Source organism: Tiliqua scincoides, chromosome 1, assembly GCF_035046505.1.
Source record: "Tiliqua scincoides isolate rTilSci1 chromosome 1, rTilSci1.hap2, whole genome shotgun sequence".
In the NCBI taxonomy this organism is placed as follows: domain Eukaryota; kingdom Metazoa; phylum Chordata; class Lepidosauria; order Squamata; family Scincidae; genus Tiliqua; species Tiliqua scincoides.
In genome coordinates, this window is record NC_089821.1 from 69660217 (window position 1) to 69688088 (window position 27872).

At 45.5% G+C, this 27872-nt stretch overlaps 2 protein-coding genes across 4 annotated transcripts in view; one reads left to right on the top strand and one right to left on the bottom strand.

Moving 5' to 3' along the window:
* The window catches only part of FNTB (farnesyltransferase, CAAX box, subunit beta), a 40560-nt gene extending 37841 nt beyond the window's left edge, over nucleotides 1–2719 (bottom strand). The window contains exon 1 of the mRNA XM_066611520.1: nucleotides 2659–2719. Coding sequence (XP_066467617.1) covers nucleotides 2659–2676 — 18 coding nt within the window. The 5' untranslated portion in view covers nucleotides 2677–2719. The remainder of the gene's footprint in view (nucleotides 1–2658) is intronic.
* On the top strand, nucleotides 1744–27620 carry RAB15 (RAB15, member RAS oncogene family). 3 transcript variants are annotated; one of them, XM_066611524.1, is made up of 8 exons: nucleotides 2177–2234; nucleotides 9435–9572; nucleotides 13020–13080; nucleotides 17432–17492; nucleotides 18805–18882; nucleotides 20349–20438; nucleotides 20910–20975; nucleotides 23952–27620. In XM_066611524.1, exons 3-8 carry the CDS (start codon nucleotides 13034–13036, stop codon nucleotides 24108–24110), a joined length of 501 nt encoding a protein of 166 aa, XP_066467621.1. In that variant the 5' UTR covers nucleotides 2177–2234; nucleotides 9435–9572; nucleotides 13020–13033; the 3' UTR covers nucleotides 24111–27620. The 3 variants fall into 3 exon arrangements, with proteins under 3 accessions (XP_066467619.1, XP_066467621.1, XP_066467620.1); XM_066611522.1 differs by lacking the exon at nucleotides 9435–9572 and having other exon boundaries at nucleotides 1744–2234; XM_066611523.1 differs by lacking the exons at nucleotides 2177–2234; nucleotides 9435–9572 and adding an exon at nucleotides 3237–3408.
* The last annotated feature ends 252 nt before the right edge of the window (nucleotides 27621–27872 follow it).

Consider the following 27872-nt stretch of genomic DNA (forward strand, 5'->3'; position numbering starts at 1 on the left):
CCCTGAGCACCTGAAAGAAAGGTGATCCCTTTGTATTGGTGAAGGGAGGGGCTGAGTGTAAGCTCTTGGCTCTTTGTAAACTCTTGGAGTAGGACTGATTGATGGATTGTCTTGTTAATGACTCTTATCTTACATCACAAAGGTCAGCAAGGCTGTTTTTAAATCACCAGAGCAAAGAAACTTTGTTTTTTAAATGGATTTGCTATAGTTCATTTTTTTTGCCATCCACTTGAGTGCTTGGAACAGAACCCACACGAATAATTAGTCTCAACCTGTACAGTAGTTTTCAATAGTGATGATTTTCATGACACACCTAAACCTAGATTTGCAGTGGCCTGGTGAAAATGGTCATCTGGGAGCTGCTTCATACTGGCCACATGGAGCAGCCTCCACACAGTTGTTTTCTCAAGCTGCTATTATATTGCAAACTGCATATGTTAATCAACCCGTACAAACATGACAAAGCTAGATTGTCACTTTCTGTTAGTCTGATCTATACACCTCCATATCAGGAATGTGCCATGATGTACTGTACCAGTGAGGCACATAATGCCATGTGACCTGGAAGTGATGTAGTGACTTTCAGGTCACTAGGCCTCTGACCATGATTGGAACCTTGTTCCGGTCCTGTCCAGAGCCTTTCTGAGACCCACCTCACCTGCCTCCAATGACCCTGCTCCATATAGATGCAATATGTATATGCACAGAGGCACTGTCCAGCACTAGTTGCCTCTCTTCTTACACAAGGGTTACATTCCAGAGTTAGCTTGTAAAGCTAAAATCTATAAATATATAAAAACAAACGTCCTGACTGACTCCTAGCCAAAACCCCTGGACCTAGAAACATGAAATTCAGGGAGTATGTTCCTTCCATGACATAAGGGCCCACTAAAAAGGGATTTTTAGAAATTCAACCCCTAAGGTGGTGAAAAGGAGTAAAATGTGTTTTCATGAATTCCTCAATATCTCTTAGGCCCTATGACAGCCAAATCCTATCCACACTTTCCTGGGAGTAAGCACAATTGACTCTAATGGGGCTTACTTCTGAGTAGACATGCATAGGATTGGGCTGTGAGATATCAACATGGGTTTTTACTTACAAAAGTTACCCATACAAATGCTTAAAAACATAATTCAGGATTTCACCCTAATAACCCCTAAAGGGGCCAGATTAAATTCAAGAACCCTTTGTATTACTTAGGCCTGGCTGGCTTTTCCCCTGTGCTATTGCCTGAGAGAAGCCCATGGCCTACATGGGGGGTGCAAAGCACTAAGTCATGCAGGGAGCCTCACCACAGCATGCAAAGGGTCCCTTCAAAGCCATTCCAGGTGAGGGGAGCAAAATGGAGGCATTTGCCTCTGGTAGGGGAGGCCCCCCCTTGCACTGTGGTGAGGCTCCCTGCAAAACTTAGGGCCCAATTCTATCCAGCTTTCCAGCACTGGTGCAGTGCTGGAAATGTTCCCCTACCTTGACGCCTCTGTGACTGCCTCCCACCAAGGGACACAGTGCATACCCCACTGGCACTGGAAAATTGGATGGGAATTGGCCCCTTGTGCTTTGCACTCCCTCTAGCTACGCCACTGGTTCTCCAGCTGGCCCTCCTTCCCTTCATTCAAGCGGGCCGCCTCCCCTCATTCTCCGCCCCCTTTATCGGTTGCCAGGCTCGTGGTCTGAAGGCAGCGCGCTCTTTCGCTGCAAGGCGCAATGTAGCCTGCTGCAACCCGGGGCGGAGGAGGGCTGCGTCCCGGAGCTGCACGCTAGGTCCTGTGTCACCTGCACTCTCCAATAGGGAGCAGCAGCAGCACCTTCCACTAGTTCTCCGCCTGCAGCGCCTAGTGGCGAGGCGAGGCGCCGCGACTCCCCGGCTGGCTGGCCTTTCCTCCTCCTCCCGGGGAGTGGGGCTGGCGCGCCCTCCTGGAGAGCCCTCTGACGGCGCTGCGAGAGCGGGGAGGCGCTCGCCGGTCCTGCCGCCCGAGTGCAGCGCTCGCTGTGGGCTGCTGCCTGCCGGGGCTGGGCTGTCCTGCCCTGCCTCCTCCCCGGACCGAAGCCGCGAGTGCAGGGCACTCAGGTGGGATGGCAGCGCGGGGCTGAAGCTGGAGCGGCCCCGCCATGGCCAAGCAGTACGACGTGCTCTTTCGCCTGCTGCTCATCGGGGACTCGGGCGTGGGCAAGACCTGCCTGCTGTGCCGCTTCACCGACAACGAGTTCCACCCTTCGCACATCTCCACCATCGGTACTGCGGAGGGCGGGGGTGAGGTGGGGCGGGGGGTCGGCGTGCAGCCCGGCCGCCTCCCCCGGGATCGGGGACAAAGGCGGAGGAGGGCGAGGAAGTAAGGCTCGCCCTCCAGCTGGAGGGCGCTGGAGGCTGCCTCCCTTTGTGCCTCCTCTGAGGTTCTACTGGAGGGAGGGAGGGAGATCAACTGGGCAGTGGTCCAGGGGCGCCTGGGGCTCAGCTGCCGCTCGCCTTGTGTCGTTGGGATGGGGTTGCACCGAAGACACTGCGGATTAGTGCAGGCAGGTAGCTGGTTGCAAGCCTGGGGAGCTGGGGGGGGGGCGGTCTGATTGTAAGGCTGAGGCTCCCTCCCTACAGCTGGGCTGCCACCTCTGCCTAAAGCCTGGCCAGCCCACCCCCACCCAGTGCCCTGGCTTCCAGGTACCTGTGAGGTGTGTTGCATCAGTGCCGGGCCTTGCTGGCTGGTGTTGCCTCAGGTGCCTGCCCAGTGACCATCCTGGGCTCAAGTTACTGTACATGTTGCTGCTGCTGCTGGATGCAGTGGTGCCCGTTCACCTCAGAGGTGAAAATAAAAGTGATGTCAATATCTTAAAACATGAGGTCGGCACAAAGCCATGAGTCATGGGGGGGGTGGGAGAGATGGCAGAGAAGAGAAAGAGAGAACACATGAGGAAGCCTTTTCTTTCTGGTTCCTCCAATTCCCAGTGGTAGTTTCTGCTGGCCTCAGGGAATACGGTTTGCTTCCCATGTATGTTTTAATATGTCTGATAACTATATCTGCTTGGGGGGGCATGGATGGATGTGTACAGAGGCTGCTATGAATGCTATTCAGCGGTGGTGGCTGCTGCTGCTGCCTTAGCCCATTCTATTTTTAGACACAGGAGTGACTTGTGGGAGCACTCTCACGAGCTAATAACGTAACGTGAAGTGTCTGAGATAGCGGTGAGGTTGGCTCAAGGAGAGAATGTATGCCTGGCTTTCTGAACATTTTCAAGTCTCGCAAGTCTTCTCTGAAGGTGACCAGCAAATCCACCACTAGGAATTGGAGGAACCAGAAAGCAAAAGGCTTCCTCTTGCCACAAGATGTGGTGGCGGCGTCTCGCCTTAATGCCTTCAAGGGGGACTGGACAAATTTCTAGAGGAAAAGTCCATCACGGGTTACAAGCCATGATGGGTATGTGCAACCTCCTGAGGTGGACTATCAAAGAAGGCTAGATGCAGGGGAGGGCACCAGAACGCAGGTTGTATCTTGCTGTCTTGGTTGTTCCCTGAAGCATTTGGTGGGCCACTGTGAGATACAGGTGGCTGGACTAGATGGGCCTATGCCCTGATCCAGTGGGGCTCTTCTTATGTCCACTGCTGATCCCCCAAGACTATCTCTATATTCATAGCCACTTCCTAGGTCAGCCTTGGTGTCTACAGAGAGCTGTTTAGTCTGTGGAACTTCTTTTCACAGGATGTGGTGATGGTATCTGGTCTGGATGTCTTTAAAAGGGGATTGGACAGATTTCTGGAGGAAAGGACCATCAAGGGTTACAAGCCATGATGGGTATGTGCAACCTCCTAAGGTGGACTATCGAAGAAGGCTAGATGCAGGGGACGGCACCAGAATGCAGGTTGTATCTTGCTGTCTTGGTTGTTCCCTGAAACATTTGGTGGGCCACTGTGAGATACAGGTGGCTGGACTAGATGGGCCTATGCCCTGATCCAGTGGGGCTCTTCTTATGTCCACTGCTGATCCCCAAGACTATCTCTATATTCATAGCCACTTCCTAGGTCAGCCTTGGTGTCTACAGAGAGCCTGTTGTTTAGTCTGAGGAACTTCTTTCCACAGGATGTGGTGATGGCATCTGGCCTGGATGTCTTTAAAAGGGGATTGGACAGATTTCTGGAGGAAAGGACCATCAAGGGTTACAAGCCATGATAGGGATGTGCAACCTCCTGGTTTTAGAAGCAGTCTACCTCACAATGCCAGATGCAAGGAACAGGATTTGGGTATCTTGCTATTGTGTGCTCCCAGAGGCATCTGGTGGGTCACTGTGAGATACAGGAAGCAGGATGGGCCTATGGCCTGATCCAGCGGGGCTCTTCTTATGTTCCTAAAGTGACTGAGGCTCACAGGTGATGAAGTGGGGTCTCAGCCTCAGAATTTGTTTGCCATACCAGGCCTTTGCTGTGAAACACGCAATATAATAATAAAGCCCTTTTGAAGCATGAATGGAGGTTCCCCTTGAATGATGTCAGCCAGGCCCCATACTTCCTTGAATTGGAAGTCAGCAAGGTCAGCAAGTGTAACTTCTCAGCAAGTCTGCACCTGCAAGTCTTTCCTTGTTAAAGTTATATTCCCACAGTCATCTCTGGTAGATTTTGAGTTCATGGCGAGGAAATGGAGTGTGAGATGTGGTGATAACATGGCTGCGATTATGCTACTGCAGTTAGCTCTGGCTCTGCTCGCCAAAAGCAAAATGTTGGCATGGAGGCTTTTTCTGTGGAAACCATCCACCTCCCAAAGTTTCTCTCACACCATGTTTAGCCAAATGCTTGATTCCTCTTGGAAATGGAAAATGAAGGTACGCTACTTATATACACATTTACATTGACTGTAAATTCATTTGGCACAAGCTGGAGAAATTATTCAGCTGAACTGGGAGTGATGGGAAACCCTTACACAGAATGTATGTGGTGCTTCACAGAGGAGTTCTGTACCAATGCTTCATAGCCCCTGTCCTTCACAGTAACATCTATCTGGCAGTGAAGGCAAAAGCAGGTCTTGCAGCGGACATTCAGATTGGAGTGTATCTAGATCTGAAGTGCAATCCAATCTGAAGATCCGAGTGACCATCATGCCATGAACAAGCTCTCTGGTTGTTGAGAAGTTGATTCTTGTTGAGAAGTTGATTCATAACTATGGATTCTTCTAAATTGTTCCACTTGGAAGGCTCTCAGTGGAACAAAGAATTGTGTGCTTCCAGAGGAGTTTCCTTTGGCTGCAACTTTCAAATATATAGACCAGTGGTGTACCTAGGGGGCAGGTGGTCAATTTCCCTGGCTGCCATGCCAGGGGGGTGTCAAAGGGTACCTTTCAGAGGCCTTCTGAGGTTCAGGAAGGCTGTGCACTGCATTCCCGACTCTCAGAAGGCGTGTCAGAGGCCTTAGAAAGGCATTTGTGGTTTTTGGCAAAAACCAGAAGTGCCTTTCTAAGGCCTTCTGAGGAGGGGGTGTTAAAAATTATGTGCCCCAAGATGCCAGGTGATATAGCTGTGACACTGAAGTAGACATCCATGGCACCCAAAAGTGTTTCTGGCCAAAGTACAGCAATAGCACAGGTTAGGTTTTCCATAGGATTTCTGGTATGGTATAATTCATCATATCTTCCTGTCTCTTCAGTTTGTTGAGGACAGGAGAATTAAAAACTGTGAATAGAGAGGGTGGAGGCCCATGTTATGATCCTGAATGCTGTGGCATTTTTCTTCATTCATTCTCATATCCTGTAGAGCAATGGTCTTCAACTTTTTTTGTGTCACAACCCCAATGAATGAATGAATGAATTATTGAGACTGGGAACCCACTGGTGATCCCCCCTTCCTGGGACCCAATTCGCCCATCCCATTTCCCGCTATCTCCTGTGCCTTCACAGCAACCCTGTGAGGTGACAGCCTGAGCAGGGTTGGCCTTAGGAGCTGCAGAGCAAGACAGTGAGAAGAGGCTGTGCAGAATTATATCAAGAACTCAACTTTGATAAATCTATTATTGGATTGGATCTAAGCACAGGCTTTAAAAGGTTGCTGTGACCACCACCACCCCAAATGAGGCCTTGCAGTTGCAAAGTCCATTGGGGGCACAACCCACAGGTTGAAGGATACTGCCGTAGAGTCATGGCTGAATTGTCAAAGTGGATGCTGGACCTCTTGGCAGAGGTTGGGGGTGGCGTTCATCTCTGAAATCCTACTTTTCCAATATCTTGACTAGGTCAGAAACTAGGGGTTTGGAGTATTTTTAAGACCGTTACTGGAATGTGTTGAAACAATTAACATGTATCGCCATTATTGATCAGCCCTTATGGTAAAGAATTTGATATTTCAGTATTTTAGCCTTCCAGGCAGCAGAGTTCTTTCTGATCATGTTCTATTCTAGGAAATGGAACCAAGATGCAGGATGGAATTAAATTCCCATGTGTTTTATGTTTAAATTATTTTAAATACATCTGTCATATAAAAAAAAATTAAGTATTAGCAGTGAGGGCATGTATTTTGCATAGACTCCATTTAATGAAAAAGGATACAGGATCACTATTATTATGGGAACAAAACTGGATGTTCCTCCTATTATGAGTTGCATGATACCATTATATTGCAAGAGTCGTCAGCTCTAATATTGCATTTTCTAGAATATTCAAAATGATTTCTCAAGGTCTTAGTGTATTTTGAGTTTGGTTTGCATGCAGACGGCCCTAGATTGAATACCTGACACCTCTGAGTAGGGCACAGAATAAATTCCCCTCTGAAACCTGGAGGGCCGCTGCCACTCTCTGTTGACAATACTGAGCTAGGTGAACCAATGGTCTGATTAAGTGTAAGGCAGCTTCTATGAGCCTACATCATTGTTTCTCCTGGTGGCCACCATGGATGTCAAAAAAATGATGACTTCTTGGTGACTCTTGAAAGCAAGGATGATTTGTACTGTCTCTCCTCATTTTTGTAAGTCACACTTGAAAGGGATTTGATATGCATATCCCAAGTAGAAGGAAGCATCAAGTGAACAAGCAGGGACAAAACAAGCACCTCCTTTTTTCAGATATAACTCAGAAGGACACAGAAAGGGAGCATCAAGCACTCATGCTTCCTCATTTGTCCCCTGGTCCACCTGAGAACTTCTGAAGTGGACCTGAGATACTTGTATCTCCTTCTGCACCCACCAGTGGAACCACCTGTTGAACACCAAACTTGCATGGATGAAGTACAAATCCTGCAGTGGATCTTTGTAGTAGTAGTGTGAGCCTCAATCCAGCGATACCATACTTGTGCAAATGCTATAGCTGCTACAGGTATATACTATATCACAGGGGTGGACAAAGTTTTTGGCAGGAGGGCCACATCATCTCTCTGACACTGTTCTGGGGGCCGGGGGGGGGAATAAATTTACATTTAAAATTTGAATAAATTTACATAAGTTTACATAAATGAATATATTAAAGATGTATGAATGAATGAAGGTCTTGCAATAGCTCAAGACCTATAAAAGGCCTTGCACAAAGCAAGGTTGGCCTTTCCTTCGCTGCTGCTACTACATCACAGATGTGAAACAGTAAGCAGTGGAGGGAGCCCTCATCCCACAGCTCTCACAAGAGGTCAAACAGTTGCTTTGGGCCAGTGCGGGCTCTAGCAAGTCTCTGGAGGGCCAGAGGCTCATTGGAGACTGGGGTCTCCCTGAGGGAGTCCTTGAGGGCCACAAGTGGCCCCAGGGCCGGAGTTTGGGCACCCCTGCTATATCAGATGCCAAATTTGTTCCCTAATAGTGCAATCCTATCTTGAACAGGCAGGCCAGGAAGCCTGCGCTGTATCTAGTGCAAGATTGGGGCCAGAGTCAGCTCAGCTGAAGGCAAGGTGAAACTCTTCCCCTTACCCCCGGGTAACCCACCATAGCCCCAATGGGTCTCCTAGGACCTGTACCACCTCAAGAAGTGACACAAGTCAGAAGAGAACGGAGCGGCTTGGAGCTGCTCTGCCGTCATCAGGGAATGGGTTTGGAATCTGGCATAACAGCCAGGTTCCAGCTCTGCTTCCCACTCCCCACCCGCCCACCCTCTGGAACGCCCTATGCCCACCCCAGACCCTTGCGTTGGCTGAGCTGGGCTAGTGCAGCCTTCCCTCTTTGCGTCAGCTTGGAGGCTGGATGCAGCCTCTGTGGGCTGGTGTGCATCCCTTCGCTGGCCCAGCCAGCACATGAGGAGGCACAAACATGCTTTACGGCAGGTTTGTGACCTCTTGCGTTGGCCTAACTATTAGTTAGGATTGCACCCTAATTTTCTCAGAATTTCCTTTGTCTTTGGTAGGAAGCCAAAATGTTTGGTTGGCCTTGTGAAAGCTTATTTACTTTCCCAGATTCCATATGATTTGTTGCTAATGCTATGCACAGGAAATCATATCTTGCAGAGCCTTCTACACCTCTTGCCCAGTATGCCCCAGAAGGTTGCACTGATTTTGACTGTGACTTTTCTGTTGCTGTATATTTGCCACAGAAATAATGACAGTAAGCTGTAGGTCAGTACTTCCCAAATTTTTAGCAACAGAACCACTTTTTAAAATGAATCTATCACGACCCACTGGACAAGAAAAATATATCAAGAAGAAATATTTTCATAGTAATAATAAGGGTCCTGTGCTCCTAAGACTTCTGGAAACCTTTCATATAGTGTGTGTGTGTGTGTGTGTGTGTACATTTGCTAGATTCTTCCTAGAAATGGAGTTCAAGGACTGTTTCCCCGAAACCTTTACAGTCATTTCAGGCCAGACAAAAGGCTGAAATTGAGTTCACATGTGATCTATGGCACACCAGTTACTAGAGAAAATTGGAAAATGTGACGTTCTAATTTGGAACTATGAACCTCTTATCATAAGTTACTATTCTAGCTCATGATTTTCTTCTGCAAACCAGGCAAGAGTGCTTCCAAAGGTTTTTTTTTAATGTTTCAATAACTTTTCGTGACGCACTCAAAATCAGCTTATGACTCACTGGTGGGTCCTGACCCACAGTTTGGGTAACACTATATTATTATTATTAACAGTATTTATATACCGCTTTTCAATGAAAAGTTCACAAAGCAGTTTACAGAGAAAAATCAAATGGCTCCCTGTCCCAAAAGGGCTCACAATCTAAAAAGATGCAGAAGAACACCAGCAGACAGCCACTAGATAAGACACTGTTGGGGTGAGGAGGGTCAGTTACTCTCCCCCTGCTAAATAAAAGAGGAGCGCCCACTTGAAAAAGTGTCTCTTACCCAGTTAGCAGGAGTATATAGATGGATATGCCATTGGTTATTCATCCCTGGTTGGAATTTCTTAACAGTGATGTAACTAATGTAGAAGGATATGCACTGGCTACTCAGAGATATGTTAGTCAGCTGAAAAATAAACTTTTCTGCCACACTTTGTTCTTCATGGTGTTCACGCCTTTTCTTACCTGGAAATTATCTCCTTGTAGGAAAAACGCCACATATGAAATTGCCTTCATTCAATTGAGTAGATAGAGAAGAATATCATTGGGCTGGTCTTTCATCTCCCCCTTCGCTGTTCTCCTGATATGGTAGATTAACAGAGGGGCTGAGAGGTAAAGTTACAGGTATGCTGCCTCTCTTGCAAAACTTGTTGTTCTCCTGTGACCTGCTGATTGGATCTGGTGAACTCAGTCAAGGTGACCTCAGCTGGTTTTAGCTAAGTTGTGGTATGCATGAATAGCTACATAATGGAATCTGTTGCTGCTTGCATTTAAAATTCTAGCAGTGAACCACTTCCACAATGGCCCTGTTCTCCCACACAGTGATGCAGTCTTCTATGAGTGAAATTAATGAAGTTCTCATTGTGACCACCGAGAGCTTGGAGTACAAAAGAACTTTATCCTCATCTTCCTAGTGAATCGTGTATCATATATGAGTCACCAGAAAGCAACATAATTTCCTAGGGGGAAAATATATTGAAGTAGGAGGCCTTTCCTGAAAACTGTAAGAATTGTTTTGCTTGATGAAACCAAAGATCAAAGAGTGGTGAGCTGGTTGCCTGGGGAAGCTTGCAAGGAGAGCTCTCTTCTTGTTTATTATCAGCATCTGGTAATCAGGGCTATACTGTTGTTGCATACACACAATCCAGTTTTAGCTATCAGAGTTAACTTCTATCCCCTAACTTGCCTACTCAGGGATTTTAAAATGGTGTAATATTGAGGACCCTATTTCAGTGGTTCTCAAACTCTGGTGTAGAGTTTGAGAATCACTAAGTCTTGGCAGGGGCAGGGGGGAAGGCAGTGGCACAATCCTCAGGATCCTGCTGCTGGGAACCAAGAGGTTTGTTTTTTAACTTACCCCCTTGTGCCAGCCTTCTGGGGACATGGGGAGCCCTGTGGAGCCCTCTGCAGGGCTCCCTGCATCTCGGAACGTTCAAAAAATGCTATCGCAACCCACTTCCAGTTTTGCAATCGCAGCCCGGAATTTTGCAATTGCATTTTTTGAGTGTTCCAAGATGTGGGGAGCCCTGCAGAGGGCTCTGCGGGGCTCCCTGCATCCCAGGAGGCTGGTGCAAGGGGGATAAGTTGACAAACAAGCCCCTCAGTCCCTAGCAGCGGTGAGATCCTGAGGATTGCGCCGCTGCCTTCCCCCCTTAAGGGGAAAGGGGCAGTGGTTCTTGGGCTTGTGGGTCGCAGCCCACCAGTTTGAGAAGCACTGCCCTATTTGGTTTGGCTTGTCCTCAGAATTTATCATTAGCATTTGGAGGGCCACTTGAAAGGCTTTCAGCTTAAAACTCAGCTCCTTCAACACTTCCCTATGGCTGTACTTGGTACCAAAAGAAGATGAAGGCAGATGAAGGTGAGTGCTAATAGGTTTGCATGTGCCCTGTCATACAAATATGTGTCTGCTAATGCACTCCTGTATTATTGGGCCAACTCTTACAATATTATGGCCACCATAATACTTGACAAATGAATTGCATAGGAAGCCATGTGCACAGATTGTGCTTTCTGTGCTGTTTCTACTGCAATAACTTGCACTGCTGAAAAGGCAGGTACTTTGCCTTTTTACAGTGCAAATGGCTGCAGTGATAATTTCACAGAAACACTATCTTCCATTGATTTCTGTTTGTGTTGGAGTCTATTTCAAAATTAGTGTGGAGAACTAGGGAGTGTGCTGGGGTTGTTAGAGAGAGATTACAGGGGAATATTTCAGGGAAGCATCACAGCCTACCTAGATGAAATCCTCAGTACTGTTCTCTGGTGAATGAAAGTGATCTTTTGTTTCATTACAAGCTATGTTCATACTAAAAACTTCTCCCTATTCTTATCCTTATTCAATTATCTTGTTGCTGTGGTAAACATTTAAACATAGCTGTGAAATACCACAATAGTTTTGAGCACCCTGTGATAAGTATGTCAGAACATTGTGAACTTTCCTGTAAATATCTGCATCTCCTGGATCATGTGCCACACATCACCTAAGTATTGCAGGCCATTAGGTATCTAAGAGACCACCTACCTGTATTTCTGCAGCCTACTTGGGAGTCCTCAGACAGGGGCACATTATATACAGCAGTGTTTCTCAATCAGTGGTATGGGTACCTACCGCCAGTTGTACTTGGGGTGGTGTCTGGTGGTACTCACAAGACCCCTGGACACCTGCCACCCTGCAGTGAGACTAGGAACATGATACAACAAACAGCAGTAGGAGGCTCAGCTCCAAAGCATGCTTTTCCATCCTTGAAAAAGTCCTCTCACCCACCCTGAGCCTCTTACTGGTGTTTGTCACGTCACATCTGGCTTCCCAACCCAGAAGTAACTGGTAGTGCTGTCATTGCCAGTTACTTCCAGTGGTACTTCCAATAGATAGACCATGTGAAGTGGTACAGTGGAGGACAAATGTTGAGCAAAACAGATATACAGTACTTGGTGTATTTAAGTACAAGTTTGCCAGGCTTGGTGTGATTTCAGGTTCCTCTAGTAATCATAGTGAAGCTATTTATTGTCATCCTGCAAAATTGTATATATGGTTACATTTCAAGTTGCAGAAATGAGCAATTCCAGAGCAATAGGAAAGAAAGACTGAATCCTTATCTCAGCGCTTCAGGGTTATGTGCAAGTGGACAATCCCATGTAACTGAGGAAAAGAAGGCTTATGAAGAAGGTGTCATAATCCATTGAAAGATAATGTGTTTTGCATGTATAAAATTCAGCTCCATTTCTATTCCTTGGAATCTCCAAATGAAAATGATTTGGGGTAGCAGGACTGAGAAATGCCTCTGCCTAAGACCCTGGAGAGCCATTCCCAGTCAGAGAAAATAGGGTTACACTAGGAAAGATAGGTCAATGGTCTGACTTGTAATAAGGCAAATACATATGTAGCTTTGGATTCAGTAGTATTGACTCAATAGCACCTTGGGTTGGGTGCCCTTCTTCTGTCCACCATCTTACAGGAAAAGCCATGGCCCAGTGGATGTGGATCTGCTTTATGTGCAGAAGGTCCCTGATTCAATCCCTCACATCTCCAGGTAGGGCAGAGAAAAATTCTGAAACTGTGGAGAGTTGATGGCAGTCTGCATTGACGATACTAGACCTAGATGGAGACCTAGATGGACTAGTGGTCTGATTCAATATAAGGCAGTTCCTGTGATCCCAGTGAAGAATAGGAATGTGTCTGATACACCATCAGAGCTGATCATTTGTCCAGTGTTGGGATAGGAAAGAAAATTAGGGTGTCTATGTTTCTCTTTGTGACATCAAAGTGAGCTTTAGATAATCACTTAGAAAATTTGTCATAAACAAATGAAATTATGAACCTGTTATATGAACAGTGCATATGTCTGAATACTGTAGTTGTAAACAAGTGTTTGCCCAAGAGAGTAAAGGGGAAATAGATGCAGAGCAGAGATGCACAGAAAAACAGTATACAATATACAGTATACGAAATGTATGCGAGTCCCAATGTGTATATTTTAAACATTACAGAATCTAGTTGGAAAAAGCATACTGTAATTGATAATTCTGGGCTCATTCTTGTAACTCTGTATGTTTTGTTTTGTTTGATCCCAGGAGTTGATTTTAAAATGAAGACCATAGAAGTAGATGGAATTAAAGTTCGGATACAGATCTGGTAAGTGATTTAGATGTTGTAGTAAGGAGTCAATGTGGATTCTTTGATAGAGAGCTGGACTCTTGGAGAGTCCAGATAGGAGGAGATTGCTGTGGATACACTGTGTGCCCTTACACAAGTGTCAACTTCCTGACTTGCAGGGTAGAATTAAAGTTTCTACCACATACACTGATGGTAAAACACTCTGCAGATTAAAAGTGTCTTTGCTTTGTGGTATTGGAACTGATTATGTCTATTGGACATGCAAAGAGAGGTCCAGTAGGACCAGGAGCAAGAGACAGGAATAGATGGGGATAGTACCATTCAGATTCCTGAGAGAGAGACTGGATTTTATACTATGTGTATAATTAACTTTTCCTTGGATGCCTAAATGGGGATAGGAGTGTTTTGTTTTTTAAAATTTCTTATTTCTAAACAAGCATTATGAATTCCATTTTCTGGATATAGTATTGGGAGACTTTCCAGAAAATGATTTAAAACCCCACATCTTTCATTATGGATTTACTTTTATTTCATTGTTGTTCAACAGTCAGAGCAGTGCTTTATACTGTGTCCATGTAATAGAAAGGTGAATGTCATTGACCCAGGATTGACACAAATGGTGGTGATGATAGCATAGTTTGCACTCTAGCACAGTGCAGGGGTAGCAGGCAATCTTCAAATAACTAATGGGGGTGGAAAGAGACAAGTCTAGGAAATGAAACTCTAATGTCTTGCTGTTCAATTATTGCATGAAATAAGTGGAGGGATGGAAAGCTGTAGGTATTACAGCGTGCTGGTGGAAAGCTGTAGGTATTACAGCGTGCTGGTGGAAAGCTGTAGGTATCACTTTCACAGGAATTCATCTAAATCTGTCCAGCAGAGGGCAGTCAAATCACATACTAGATGTGGTAGCTGTTCAGGCATCTTCTTGGAGACATCTGCAGGGAAATCACCTTGCAACAATATTAGTGGTGGCCATTTGTAAGTTAAAGAGCAAGTTAGTCAGAAGCAGGCTATAGTGTAAAGCAGGGGTGGGCAAACATTTTGGCGGGAGGGCCACATCATCTCTCTGGCACTGTGTTGAGGGCTGGGGAAAAATAATTAATTTACATTTCAAATTTGAATAAATTTACATAAATGAATTCATTAGAGATAGTACTTATACGAATGAATGAATTTTACTGAGCTTATTTATAATACACATGAAGACTATAACTCGGCCCACAGCTCACGTCTGGTGGTTGCAACGGGCAGTCTTTGGCAGTGTGGGCTCCAACAGTCTCCAATGGGCCAGAGGCTCATTGAAGACTGGAGGCATACTGCGGGCTGGATTGGGGGCCCCCCAAGGGCTGCAAATGGCCCCCAGAATGGGTTTGCCCACCCCATTTGGCTGCAAGTTAGCACTGCCATTTGAGCTCTCTGGTTGCACTCCACTGTCTTCTGACATTGCATCAGTGGTAGGACACTTAAGTTCTTTTTCAGGACACAAGGCAAAAAAGAGGGCATGTCCTGGAAAAAGAGGACATCTCGTCACCCTGTGTGGCCATCAGTCTCTATATGCTGCACACAATTTAGAGGAACTGTTCCCCTTCCAGCAATGTGTGAATAGCATTCAGTAAAAATTGATGTTATAAGAAAACACACACTAATTCTGTGATCATTTGGCACTTGGGTTGAGAATGTCAGATTTTCTCCCTTCATTTTCCTACCTCTATTATAGTACGATTCTGGTCTTTATTGTGAATCAAATCCTGGAAACTAAATAAAGTGGTACTTTAATCCCTCTTTGGAGTGAAGAATCTAGAGGGATTAAAGTACCACTTTAGTTTATTTCTACTATTGTTTATTTGTTTCATTCATACCTTCTTCCAAGAAGCTCAAAGGGGTGTACATATACGCAGATGTCCCCAATACTAGTATGCCACTCTAACTACAACATCATGTTGGTTGTCACAAAGCTATTAGGTCATCCTACTGATTTCCCAGACTACCCATTCCTCCAGAACCTGACTGTTTGGCCCTCTGGATGGTTTGGCCCTTTGGATGAAGCGGTTGGCCCTCTGGATGGTGAGGGAGGGAAAGGGGAGATAAAAGGAGACTTAGAGATGGCAGAGAAATTAAATGAGTTCTTTGCATCTGTCTTCACGGCAGAAGACCTCGGGCAGATACCGCTGCCCGAACAGCCCCTCCTAACCGAGGAGTTAAGTCACATAGAGGTTAAAAGAGAAGATGTTTCAGACCTCATTGATAAATTAAAGATCAATAAGTCACCAGGCCCTGATGGCATCCACCCAAGGGTTATTAAGGAATTGAAGAATGAAGTTGCAGATCTCTTGACTAAGGTATGCAACTTGTCCCTCAAAACGGCCACGGTGCCAGAAGATTGGAGGATAGCAAATGTCATGCCTATTTTTAAAAAGGGAAAGAGGGGGGACCCGGGAAACTATAGGCCGGTCAGCCTAACATCTATACCGGGTAAGATGGTGGAATGCCTCATCAAAGATAGGATCTCAAAACACATAGATGAACAGGCCTTGCTGAGGGAGAGTCAGCATGGCTTCTGTAAGGATAAGTCTTGCCTCACGAACCTTATAGAATTCTTTGAAAAGGTCAACAGGCGTGTGGATGCGGGAGAACCTGTGGACATTATATATCTGGACTTTCAGAAGGCGTTTGACACGGTCTCTCACCAAAGGCTACTGAAAAAACTCCACAGACAGGGAATTAGAGGACAGGTCCTCTCGTGGATTGAGAACTGGTTGGAGGCCAGGAAGCAGAGAGTGGGTGTCAATGGGCAATTTTCACAATGGAGAGAGGTGAAAAGCGGTGTGCCCCAAGGATCTGTCCTGGGACCGGTGCTTTTCAACCTCTTCATAAATGACCTGGAGACAGGGTTGAGCAGTGAAGTGGCTAAGTTTGCAGACGACACCAAACTTTTTCGAGTGGTAAAGACCAGAAGTGATTGTGAGGAGCTCCAGAAGGATCTCTCCAGACTGGCAGAATGGGCAGCAAAATGGCAGATGCGCTTCAATGTCAGTAAGTGTAAAGTCATGCACATTGGGGCAAAAAATCAAAACTTTAGATATAGGCTGATGGGTTCTGAGCTGTCTGTGACAGATCAGGACAGAGATCTTGGGGTGGTGGTGGACAGGTCGATGAAAGTGTCGACCCAATGTGCGGTGGCAGTGAAGAAGGCCAATTCTATGCTTGGGATCATTAGGAAAGGTATTGAGAACAAAACGGTTAGTATTATAATGCCGTTGTACAAATCTATGGTAAGGCCACACCTGGAGTATTGTGTCCAGTTCTGGTCGCCGCATCTCAAAAAAGACATAGTGGAAATGGAAAAGGTGCAAAAGAGAGCGACTAAGATGATTACGGGGCTGGGGCACCTTCCTTATGAGGAAAGGCTATGGCGTTTGGGCCTCTTCAGCCTAGAAAAGAGACGCTTGAGGGGGGACATGATTGAGACATACAAAATTATGCAGGGGATGGACAGAGTGGATAGGGAGATGCTCTTTACACTCTCACATAATACCAGAACCAGGGGACATCCACTAAAATTGAGTGTTGGGCGGGTTAGGACAGACAAAAGAAAATATTTCTTTACTCAGCGCGTGGTCGTTCTGTGGAACTCCTTGCCACAGGATGTGGTGCTGGCGTCTAGCCTAGACGCCTTTAAAAGGGGATTGGACGAGTTTCTGGAGGAAAAATCCATTATGGGGTACAAGCCATGATGTGTATGCGCAACCTCCTGATTTTAGGAATGGGTTAAGTCAGAATGCCAGATGTAGGGGAGAGCACCAGGATGAGGTCTCTTGTTATCTGGTGTGCTCCCTGGGGCATTTGGTGGGCCGCTGTGAGATACAGGAAGCTGGACTAGATGGGCCTATGGCCTGATCCAGTGGGGCTGTTCTTATGTTCTTATGTTTCTTGCAAGTTTAGTAAATAGAATAATATTAATACAGATTTGCTTATTGAGCAGATTTTGAGTACAGAATTTCGGTGTTGTTGATGCAGAATTTGGAATGAAGAGCAAGGGTTGGTTCAGAGTTCAGAGACTTCCCTAGATAATGCACCTTACATTTTGCTCCTTTCTTGCTGTATCCTTCCTCTGTCTCTGAGAATATAAATATAGATACAATGACTCTTCTAATGTCAACCTGCTCTACTATTCCTGACTTTGCTGAACTGTAGACCCTTTCTTCCTGAATCTGCAATAGATTCAGCATTATGGTGTCCACATGAAGTTTCCAGCCTGACATTTCGGTCAATAGACTTTGGGCTTGAAGATCCAAAGCCACTGGTTGGGCTCTTCCAAACACGGGGAAGTCTCCATGTGCTGAAATGGTCTCTGCTTCTGTTCTAGGGATACTGCAGGCCAGGAGCGATACCAGACTATCACTAAGCAGTACTACAGACGAGCCCAGGTAAAATGTTTTGTTTTGCTAGTAGCAAATGGAGGAGGGCTTGTTGTCATTTGCTAGAGTTATCCCAATACATCATTGATCTGTCTCTAGCATTCAGGGCCAGAAATACAAGCAAAATATTATTGAAACCCAGAGTGATGATTTGAGCCTCTCTTATTAAGTAATTAATTCCTACTTTACAACCCAGAATATTGGTACTAGAAGAGGGTTCTACTGTCAAAACCCCCTTAGCTGGGTCTGAAGTTGGAGAGCCAGTGGATACGTCAGGGTGGCAATTGACCTTTTTGCCTTAAGCAGTGAGAAAGCTTGGGCCAATTCTGAGCATGCAACCAGGAAGTATCTCATTGGTAGATACTTTCTGTTGTGAGGATTTAGAGCTGGTGTAATGGTAACTCTGTCTCCTGTGCCAGTCCTGTGAGTCTGTTTTAGCAGTAGTCAACATATTGGCCATTTCCCAGAAAATGTGGTTTGGAAGTGGTCAGTGCTCTGATTCAGAGAGCCAATTCCCCTCAAATATATTTGACTGAACAGGTCTTCTTTTAGCAGTGAGGTATAGATGAATGGTGTGCCACCTAGCTGCTGTTTGTGGGCTGGATTTTGTCCATGACTCACCCATTGCCTGCCACTCGATGTCCTACACCGCTGTGTTAATAGGCTTCATACCTCAGATGTCTAACATTGTTTGCATGTTTTTGTTTTCATATAATTGCAACCGAAGGAACTTGCTGTATTGTTTCTGCAGGGAATCCAGTCTGTTTAGCCAACTCTGTAGAAGGACACTGGCATTTTTGTAAAAGAGTCCTATTATCCACCATGGTTGCAATCTGTTCTGTAACAGACTTGTAGGCACAACTGCAATAAAACAGTATCACTGTAGCTAAAGACCTCATTTAACAAAGAGGTTTCCATGAGCTTGGCCTACAGAGAGAAGTGGCATCACCTGACCTGAAGTGCATGATGGAGCTAGAATGTACCAAGATGGGGCTTAAGACAGATTCGCCCATTAACTAAACCCTTCTCTACTTTATTCTATCCCAAATGCTTGGAGCAGGTTACATGCTGCAGTATTTTATGTCCACACAAAAATACACAATAACTTTCTAATGTGTTAAGGGACAGGAGATGAAAGAATAATCCCCAAATGGCCAGATCTTCTTCTCTCAAATACCTAAACATCAATCCCAGGGGTGGGTACATGTCCTGTAAGCAAATGTTCTTTTTCTGTGAGTAAATGTCCTTTTTTCTGTTTACATAGCACCTGCCTTTCTCTTGTTCTTTTCATTCTGTTTTCTTGAACTGCTTCTCTTCCCAGGGGATTTTCTTGGTGTATGACATTAGCAGTGAGCGCTCATACCAGCATATAATGAAATGGGCAAGTGATGTGGATGAGGTAAGTGAAAGTTGCTGCTTTCACCTTTCTCATTGCCTAAGGAACATCACTCAAACATAAGGATTTATGCCTTGGCAAAATGGATGCATCGCTCCTTCTTTGAGTACTCTCTTACCTTATCACTCAGCCTGAGATACCAAATACATCATTGACTGAATGCTTAGTATTCCTGGACTGTAAGATTAAACTATGGGCAAATCCATGAGCAATCGGGGCATCCTTGGAGCACGCATAAGGTTTTGGGGTGTCTGTATTTTTGTTAACAGTGAACAAACTTGCTTGCAAATACTCCCACTTTGGGTGACTGGGGGCTAACTAGAAGATTACTTGGAACTGTGCAGAACATTCAGTGAATTCTTGATGCATTTGCATCATGGGAATAAGCTCTCTGTTCGTAGTTGTGTGTTCTTACATGTAACCACAAGCAGCCCTTAGGATAGTAGAGCAGTGGTTCCCAAACTCCTACAAGAGAGTTGGAAACCACCTAAGTAGGTGCAGGGGTGTGGCTAAGGCAGTCATGTGATCCCCAAGATCACACCACTGCTGGGAACAGAAGAATTTTTTTCCTTACTTTCTGTGAGTGGCGCTGGCCTCCAGCAGGTGTGGGGAGCCCTGTGGACACCCCTGCAGGGCTCCCAAACCTCAGAAAGTGAAAAAAAGGTAGTCAGAACCCACTTCCAGTTTTCGTTTGCAAACCCAGAAGTGAGTTCTGATTGCTTTTTTTTTTTTTACAGTTTCTGAGGCTTGAGGAGCCCTGCAGAGGCATCTGTGGGGGTTCTTGCATCCCCTGGAAGGTGACGCTGTTCATAGAAGATAAGAAAACCCCTTATGTTCCCAGCAGCAGTGCGAACCTGAGAAACACATTGTTGCCTTCCCTTCCCGCCCCTAAAGGGGCATAGGCCAGTGCTTCCCAGGCTGGTGAGTTGCGACCCACTTGTTTGGGAAACACGGTAGTAGAGAGTTTTGTGGGTAATTTACTTGGTAAGGCCTTTTACAATCTGCCACAATTGGGACTCTTGCTTCTTCACTGAACTTAAGTGGGGCAGGGTGATGGGTAGGAGATGGGCAGGTCTGGACTGGCAGAAATGGTCAAACTCAGAGGATCTGCTCCTATGGCCCATACTTTGTCCAGCTGTCATTCCAGAGGCATGATAACTTCCAGTGGCTTTAGTTTATGGTTGTCCTCTTCCTCACAGAACAGATCATTGCTGTTTGTAATAGCTGTATATGATGAGGAATGTTGGAAGGTGCCACTTTTCCTGCAGTAGTACTGCAGCAATGGAAGAAATTGTTCTTGTGGAAATTCTCCCTCCTGGGCAGCAACTGTTAAAGACACAAGAACCTTGTTCTATGTGGGAGTTTGACAACCCTAATTCTGAATGGTTCACCCATGACTCATCTCTCATGCAATTGCCTGGTAACTTCTGCACAGATTAGAAAGGGATAATATCTCCCATTCTCTACAGTATGCCCCAGATGGTGTTCAGAAGATCCTCATTGGGAATAAAGCAGATGAAGAAGACAAGAGGCAAGTAGGCAGAGAGCAAGGTCTTCAGGTAAATATCTTCAATTGGCCCAAGTTTTTCTCCTCAGGGACTTAGTTCTTACCAGCAGCAGATGAAGAGAAGCATTCTTGATTTGCCAGTTTTCTGTGTGGAGGGGGGAACCTTGGGGGGATATGGAAGAACATTCAATCCTGTAAGCCCCCTGCCTGCAATCTGATACAGTCAAGAAACAGGCTGCTGCTGGTGAGAACTAGACCATGGCCTAATCTTGAAATTAAGATGGTTGAAGACAATAAACTTTGTCATGATCCAGAAGTGATAGGGTTTGGAATCTGGTCTCTTACCTCCATATACAAGTTCAGATTTACAGTCGGGTGGCAAATATTGTTGGAGGGGCACAGAAGAGGCAAAGTGCCTTATATAACTTGCCTTCCTCGTTTTGGAGATGCAGGGGGAGAAAGTGGAACTGGAGCAATATATTATTTTATTTGTATGAAACTGGTAAGAACTTCTGTCTTACAGCTGGCTAAGGAATATGGCATGGATTTTTATGAAACTAGTGCCTGTACCAACTTGAACATCAAAGAGGTAAGAATCTGTATACTCTGTGTTTCAGAGTAAATCCCATACTTGCAATCTGAATAGATCTGTATAAATTTGCATATATTGCTTATTTGGATAATTTTATTTCTCCTTGTCATGGGAGGTGGCGAAGAGTTATGTAGCTGTGCCTTTCCCAGGTACTGGAACTCCCAGTTGCTTTATCTTATGACAACTTGCCAAGTCTTGACTGATCACTTCCAATATTTGTAGCTCTGTAGTCTAGAACAATCAAGGTATAAATTCTGGTTCTAAATCCCAGTTATCCTAGTACACAACTGTTGGGATAGAAGCCAAAGAAAGTATAAGGGAAGTCATGTAATGGCATCCAGAGAGTGAGTTGTGAAGTAGAAGGACATGACTTCTTCCCTATCTGCACTCCATTAGAGAACTTCCTTTTTAGGTATCTTATTTAAACTATTGCAAGCCATGGGGCTAGCACAGCTATGAAATATCCTGATGTGTCTTGCATCAGGGGATGACAGGGGGCTAGGGGGTGGCAGATTAGGGGTGCCACTGCTGCCTCCCTTACTATGCTCTATTGAGTGGTTTTCTCAAACCAGGAAATGCATCACATCTGGTTTTGGGGAAAGAAATCACGTGAAGGAAAAAGTTCCCTTGTTTGCGTGATCCCTTCAACTAAAACTGGAATTTCCACACTTCTTGGTTTGCAAAAATCACTTGATGGAGAACACTAAGCACACTGTAGCAAAGATGGCAGCAGCAGGTCTGGGGTGGTAGTGTCAGGCTGCCTCCCTGGTCTCACCATCCTTCTCAAGCTTAGCGCCTGAAAAGCCGAGTATTTGAGATTCCAGTGCTCTAAGAAAAAGATAGGCTTGAGAGTAATATTTTAAGAACAGTACAATAAAACTTTTGCTGAATTATAGGAAATGCATTTTGAAGAAGAAATTTATAACCTACCTTATTGCTTGTTTATCCGAACAGTTATCCTTAAGATAAATTGCATATCTGACTCATTCATGTAATTGATGGGTTAGCAGCTGAAATCAACTGAAAGCAATGAAAAGTACCCTGTTAATAAAGAGCTCTTGACTCATCTCAGTATTATCCTGTGCCCACTAAGAACTCACTGCCTTGGACATGGCTTCCATCCAGGAGTGATCTGTCTCTGAGGTGAACAAGCTCATTCCCATCAGATAGCGGACTGGGGCCTGAACAGAGGGGGCGATGAACAGACACTCACCACCCCCACTCCACTGCTGTGGGCAGAGCCAACCTCCTTACTGGCCCCTTCCTCTGTGCGGCTCTTTTCAGAGCAAGGCCTGCTGAAGTAATCCAGCACACTCCACATTTCCTGCTTCATACCAAGAGCCTGCATAGTGGACCGAGTGAGATTGCTGCCTTCCAGTCCTGGGAGCACAGTGATCTGGCACCCCCACTTTGTTCCTTCCTTGTTTCAAAAGAGCCTGGTGGACAAAGGACCAATGAGAGAAGAAGGCAGGAGGCCAGATCACTATGCCCCAAGGATTGGAAGGCAGCAAACTCACTCCTTCAGAATGCAGCAGATGTTCCTGCTCAGCCTGACTACTTCCTTCGTGTGGGCTCCTGAAGCTAAACAGAAAATGCCAAATAAACTGGCATACGGTGCAGTCGCCACACACCCTGTATTTCCTACTTTGATTCAAGAAGGGAAAGGCTAGCTAAGGGGTGCAGAAGATGGGGGAGCAGCAGCATTGGGAGAGTGGCAGTGCAATTGAACTGCCTCGGAGACAGCCCAATATCTTCAGCTGGCCCTGCTTCCATCCCCAAGTGAGTTCCCATCGCCAAATGGATGAGGCTTCCAGTTCAGTGCGAAATCATAATCTTTATAGAGCAACCTGGGATTAGGAGCAAAAGGGTACAGTGGAAAATCCCCAGTTAAGTTGATCATATGTGTTGTTTCATATGAGCTTTATTGTTAGAAGTTGGTGTAATGCTGATACATAGTTTATGCATAAGCTCAACTCTCCCACTGAAATCAGTTGGACCCAAAACACTTAGCTTATGTAGATGGTATCTATAGAAATCAAGGAGTGAAAAACCAACTGTAGATATACAGGTCCAGCCTTGTTATAGATGGATTTTTTATATACAGATTTGACTTAACACAAATGGCCACTGCAAATGAGGAGGAATGTGCTGATCCCTGGAGAAGGGGAAAAATGCATTCTTTTAAAATCAGTTTAAAAGAACTGAACAGTCCTTTAACAATAGCCTTGTGAGGGGGGGGGGGTCAGCTGGCCGACAATCCATCAATCCTTCTCTCTCCAGGCGACCTCTCCCTTCCCCCTGAGCAGTGAAAGAAAGGTGATCACTTTGCATTGGTGAAGGGAGGGGCTGAGTGAAGTGCCTTTCTCAGTGCTTGGAGGATGACTGATTGATGGATTGTCTTCTTAATGACTCTTACATAAGCAAGGCTGTTTTTAAATTACCAGAGCAAGGGAACTTTGTTTTTTAAATGGATTTGTTTTAGTGTGTTTTTTGCCATCCACATGAGTTCTGGGAATGGAACCCACGTGAATAATGAGGCTCAACCTGTATTTGCAAGGTGATGATGTAGCACGTCTTAATGTCCTTGACTGTTTTCTCCACCAGTAGATTGGAAACATGCATTTTTTTAAAAAGAGAAATATTCACAAAATCAAAAAGGAGAGAGAGTCCCTAGGTGCTCCAGAATTAAAAGTTCCTTCTACCATGCAAATGGTTGAATTAGATCCTGCTAGAAGTCTTATCTAAGTTGTCTTGCAAATAGCAGTGAATAAAAGATCCCCAAGCAGGCTGTCAGGGAAGTTATGTTGGAAGTTCAAGCTTTCAGTGTGCCATAGATATCTTAAACAGAGACATAGAAGTAACAGTGTTGTGAATTAGTAACTACTGTGGGTTTGTGTGCTAGCAACTAGGTTGATCTTATGCCAAGCACCATAATCAGGCAATCTGTCTTGTTGTCTGCCTTACCCCTCGCAGTCTTTCACTCGTCTGACAGAGCTGGTCCTGCAGGCTCATAAGAAGGAGCTGGATGGACTTCGAATGTATGCGGCTGATGAACTAAATCTGGTTGAGCTGGAGGAGGAGGCAAGCAAGCCAGAGGGTACAGAGCACTCTCCCAAGACCTGCTGGTGCTGAAGGCCTTCCAGGGCTCTTTGGTTTTCCCCCGGTGCAGGTAGAACAGCTGCCACCTAGAGAGGCTGGCTTGCTGTACTCCACCCTTCTGGCCTTTGATTGCCTACCTGCCCGGCATCTGTCCTGCTGGATCTTCTTTGGATGTCCTGGTATTTCTCCTTGATTGGTGGTTTCTGTTGTCTTCAAATTCCCTGGATCCAAAGCTCTTCAGATGGCTCACAATATGCAGAACATCACCTTGCCATCTTCATAGAAGAGCTGTGGTTGGCAATCACAGCTGAAGCCTGTCCAGCATCATTGTGAACTCAAGATGCTCTGCAACTTGGCCCTTTCATTGGGCAGGTGAGCTATTTGTCTGGATAGCGTTTGGCCTCTGAGAACAGGTCTGTCAAGGAGGAGCACACATTTGGTTCCATTCACTATTCTCCAGGCAGACCATTTGCTAACACACCCTCTATAGCAAGCCTGCAAATGACTTGTTAGTCTGTCCCTCCCCGCCATGCACATACTTTGCCTTGCCATGTCAGTATTTGCCCTAATGTTTGTGCAACTTTGTGCAGGGTCCTGGCAGGTCTCAATCCACTAGGGATGGGGCTTTACAACTGTCTGGGAGACAGAAACAGTGTCTTGTTCAACCAGTTGCCTGGAGATTTCTACCACAGTCTCATGGAGACATTTTGCCAAAAATGGAATTGTTCCAAAGTGCATGATAACCCCAAATGCCCCTGATAAGTGCTGGGAGCAACAGGAGTCCAGCTCCATTGGGAAGGGGTTGTATTTGGACATGTAGGGCTCTAATTTAGACCCATCTTACCTCTTACAGAGAAGGCAGTGATTTGCTTCTTAGCCAGACCAGATTCCACTCTAGAATGAACTCCTGAAATCCCTGCATTATATAGCAAGCAGAAAATACCCTTGCCTGTGGTTTTCCCAAAAATGTTAGGGAGTTTTCCCTTGTCCCTTCTTAGCTTGGAGGGTACAAGCACATCAGATATCCACTTAGGCTATAATCCTGTGCCAGTGAAGGCAGAGAACCCACCCTAGCTTTGTGGCACATGCTCTGTCCTAGTTTTGAGAGCTTCTCTGAATGATTTTTGAACTATTCACCAAAGCCCTGAAAAGAAACCTGACAATGCACTCTGAATATCAAACCTTCCTTATTGTTTGCTCTCAAGATCTGTCCTAGAAGAAGTTCTTAGGACCTTCTTGTGAACTCCCTTTAGAATTTTCTCTGCAGGCTTTTGAAACTCAACCTGATAAACCCCAAGGGGATTCCCCCCCCCCCCATACTGTGGACATGGCTCAATCAGTGCAAACTAAAACCAGCCTGGCTGCATGCACGTTACACCAGCTTCCCCCTCTTGCCTGGCTATGGACTTGCTTGATGGGGGAGGCCTAACAGGCTCAGCAGCATGCCCTGATATCCTAATCTGTATGCCTGCCTGCTCCAGAGTAGATGCTCCCTGCGTGCCAGTATCTTGGAGATGTGTCCTCTCCTGTATTATGTGCCAGAACGTGCCATGGTTGTTGATCTAGAAAGGATGGCTGGCAACTAGAGACCCTTTTGAGTGGGTGTGGTGGCAGTATAGATATCCTCCTACTGACTAGTGAGGCTGCTTTTGGCACCAGGCTTGGAAATGAATCGTTCCATTTGTAGAAAATGATCTTGTGGCATTGGTCTGCCTGCAGTGGTGAACGATCTTTTCCTAGCCTCAGGAAGCTAACATCAGGTGGCAGACCAACCTACATTCCTTTGCCCTTTTTTTCCTCCCACTATGTCTCCTGAGGCTTTTGGAGCTGATGAAAATTATTTTCCCCAAGGGAGGAGAGGAAGGAGAATAGCATTTAGTGGAAATAGGAGAATTGTGTATTGTAGAAATTATGCAGAGATGTTGTGGCACCTGAGCCAGGTGTTTGGTCCAGAGAGCAGGGTGCCTTGCAGTTCATAAAAGGCTCCACTTAGATGTGTATCCTTTTTGAAATTCTGCCAGTTTTACCTCTTTCCTCATACTGGATGGGTTTGAACTGGTATCAAGCTACTGGAATGTACAGAACAGTGATGTTCTACACACAGTGCCTGCCGCTGGCAAGAGGGTTCTTGTGGCCACAGCCACCTTGCATTGGGACTACCCAAGTGGAGTTGCCATTTCGGGGTCTGTGGATAAGGTGTGACAGATTGGATCACAGGTGACCGCTTCCTGCCAGAACTAATGTCTAGCTAGAGACGCCATAGAAACGTAGACACTAGCTAGAGACACATGTAACCATTAACCTATTTGAGTTCTTGCATAATAGGACCCAAAGTTGGTTATCTTAAGAGCTGGAAAGCCAATGGGCACATGTAGGATATTTTAGATAAACTAGGAATCTTTGACTTGAGGGAAGTGACAGGTAGAGATAAAGAAAACAGGATGGGGCAAAGCAAGAGGAAGAGTTTCCTGGATCAACCTAAAAGTTGCTAGGCTGATTCCTGGGAGCAAGGGCAATATTTGCTAGCTTTGGTCTGCCAAGTTTGTTGGAAGGGTGAAATGGGAACTGAGAGCAAATTTGTAAGATTGCTCAGTGCAAGCCTCGATTCTCATCTTCCTTGCGCAGTGTTCTGTAAAACCCTGAACTCTTCTTAAGAAATGTGTCTGAAAGAATAAAGGAGAGAGATGTCACTCTGTCACAGAAGGCAGATAAGGCTACTGGAAACTGCCGACACCCCCAGGAACCCAGGTTCCACAAGTTTGTATGACAAGCATATAAAAGTGTGGTTCCTCAGAGGACCTGTGGATCTGTGTGCCATAACTATTCCATGCTTGTTGCAATCCAGCATCATGTTGGTGCCGCTTGCTTCACCTAGGATCTGAGAACATAGCTGTTTTTCCACCAGTATAACAGAAGCTGAGCTGCTGATGCTGTTACCAGTGCACAAAATAGACACCAATGTATCTTCACAGCACATGCAACAAGAAAGGGAATAGATGAAAAAATGTTGCCCATCTGTGGAATGGAGTGTTTGCCTAAACCCAGCAGTGTCTCTTTCCAGACTGGTGGTATTATAGTTGACAAAGTCTCTAGCTTGCAGCACTAAGCAAAATGAATCATGCTAATTGCGCCTAGAGAATAGCATGCTGGGTTGTTAGGCAACTTTTGCAGTGTGAGAGTAGTTCCCTTAATCAATGCCACTTTTCTCTGGGCAGATTAGAGTGGTGCTCTCTCGAGGCCACATAGTGCTCCTTGATTTCAGACCAGAGCTTGAGAGACAAAGTGAGAAGGATTCTGGGAATTAAGTACTGTACAGACTCCCTCTCTGCCCTGTAAGGCATGGGTCATAGCAACTTGTTTGTCTGTAGCAGAAACTGTTGCACATAACTTGTCATGAGATCTAACCAAACTCACAAATTCTGAATCCTCCTCTATGTCTGTAATTTGTGAACTTTGCACTCTGACTGGGTTCCTTGTATGACCTGTCATTGTAATTCATTATTTTAAACAACAGTCTTTACAGAATAAAGATTCTCAAAGTCATTTGTGGCTACCGTATTATTTAATTACCAGAATGGCTAACCCAGTTGTTGAAAACGGGCACTTCAAGATTCCGATATCACTTGGGAAAATCAGATACAGGTAGTTAACCAGTAAAACCCTTGTAAATACATTCAGAAAACTTAATTTGTGAGAATCTAGCTCAGTGATTTTCAATGTTTTTCATCTCGTGGCACACTGACAAGGCACTAAAATGGTCAAGGCATACCATCAGGTTTTTGACAATTGGCAAGG

Excerpts from the sequence above, each read along its gene's own strand:
- RAB15 (XM_066611522.1), top strand. The coding sequence starts at position 2,111 with ATGGCCAAGCAGTACGACGTGCTCTTTCGCCTGCTGCTCATCGGGGAC. Across the intron at positions 13,081-17,431 it reads AAAGTTCGGATACAGATCTG|GGATACTGCAGGCCAGGAGC; the intron begins GTAAGTGATTTA and ends CTTCTGTTCTAG. Across the intron at positions 20,976-23,951 it reads CCAACTTGAACATCAAAGAG|TCTTTCACTCGTCTGACAGA; the intron begins GTAAGAATCTGT and ends TACCCCTCGCAG.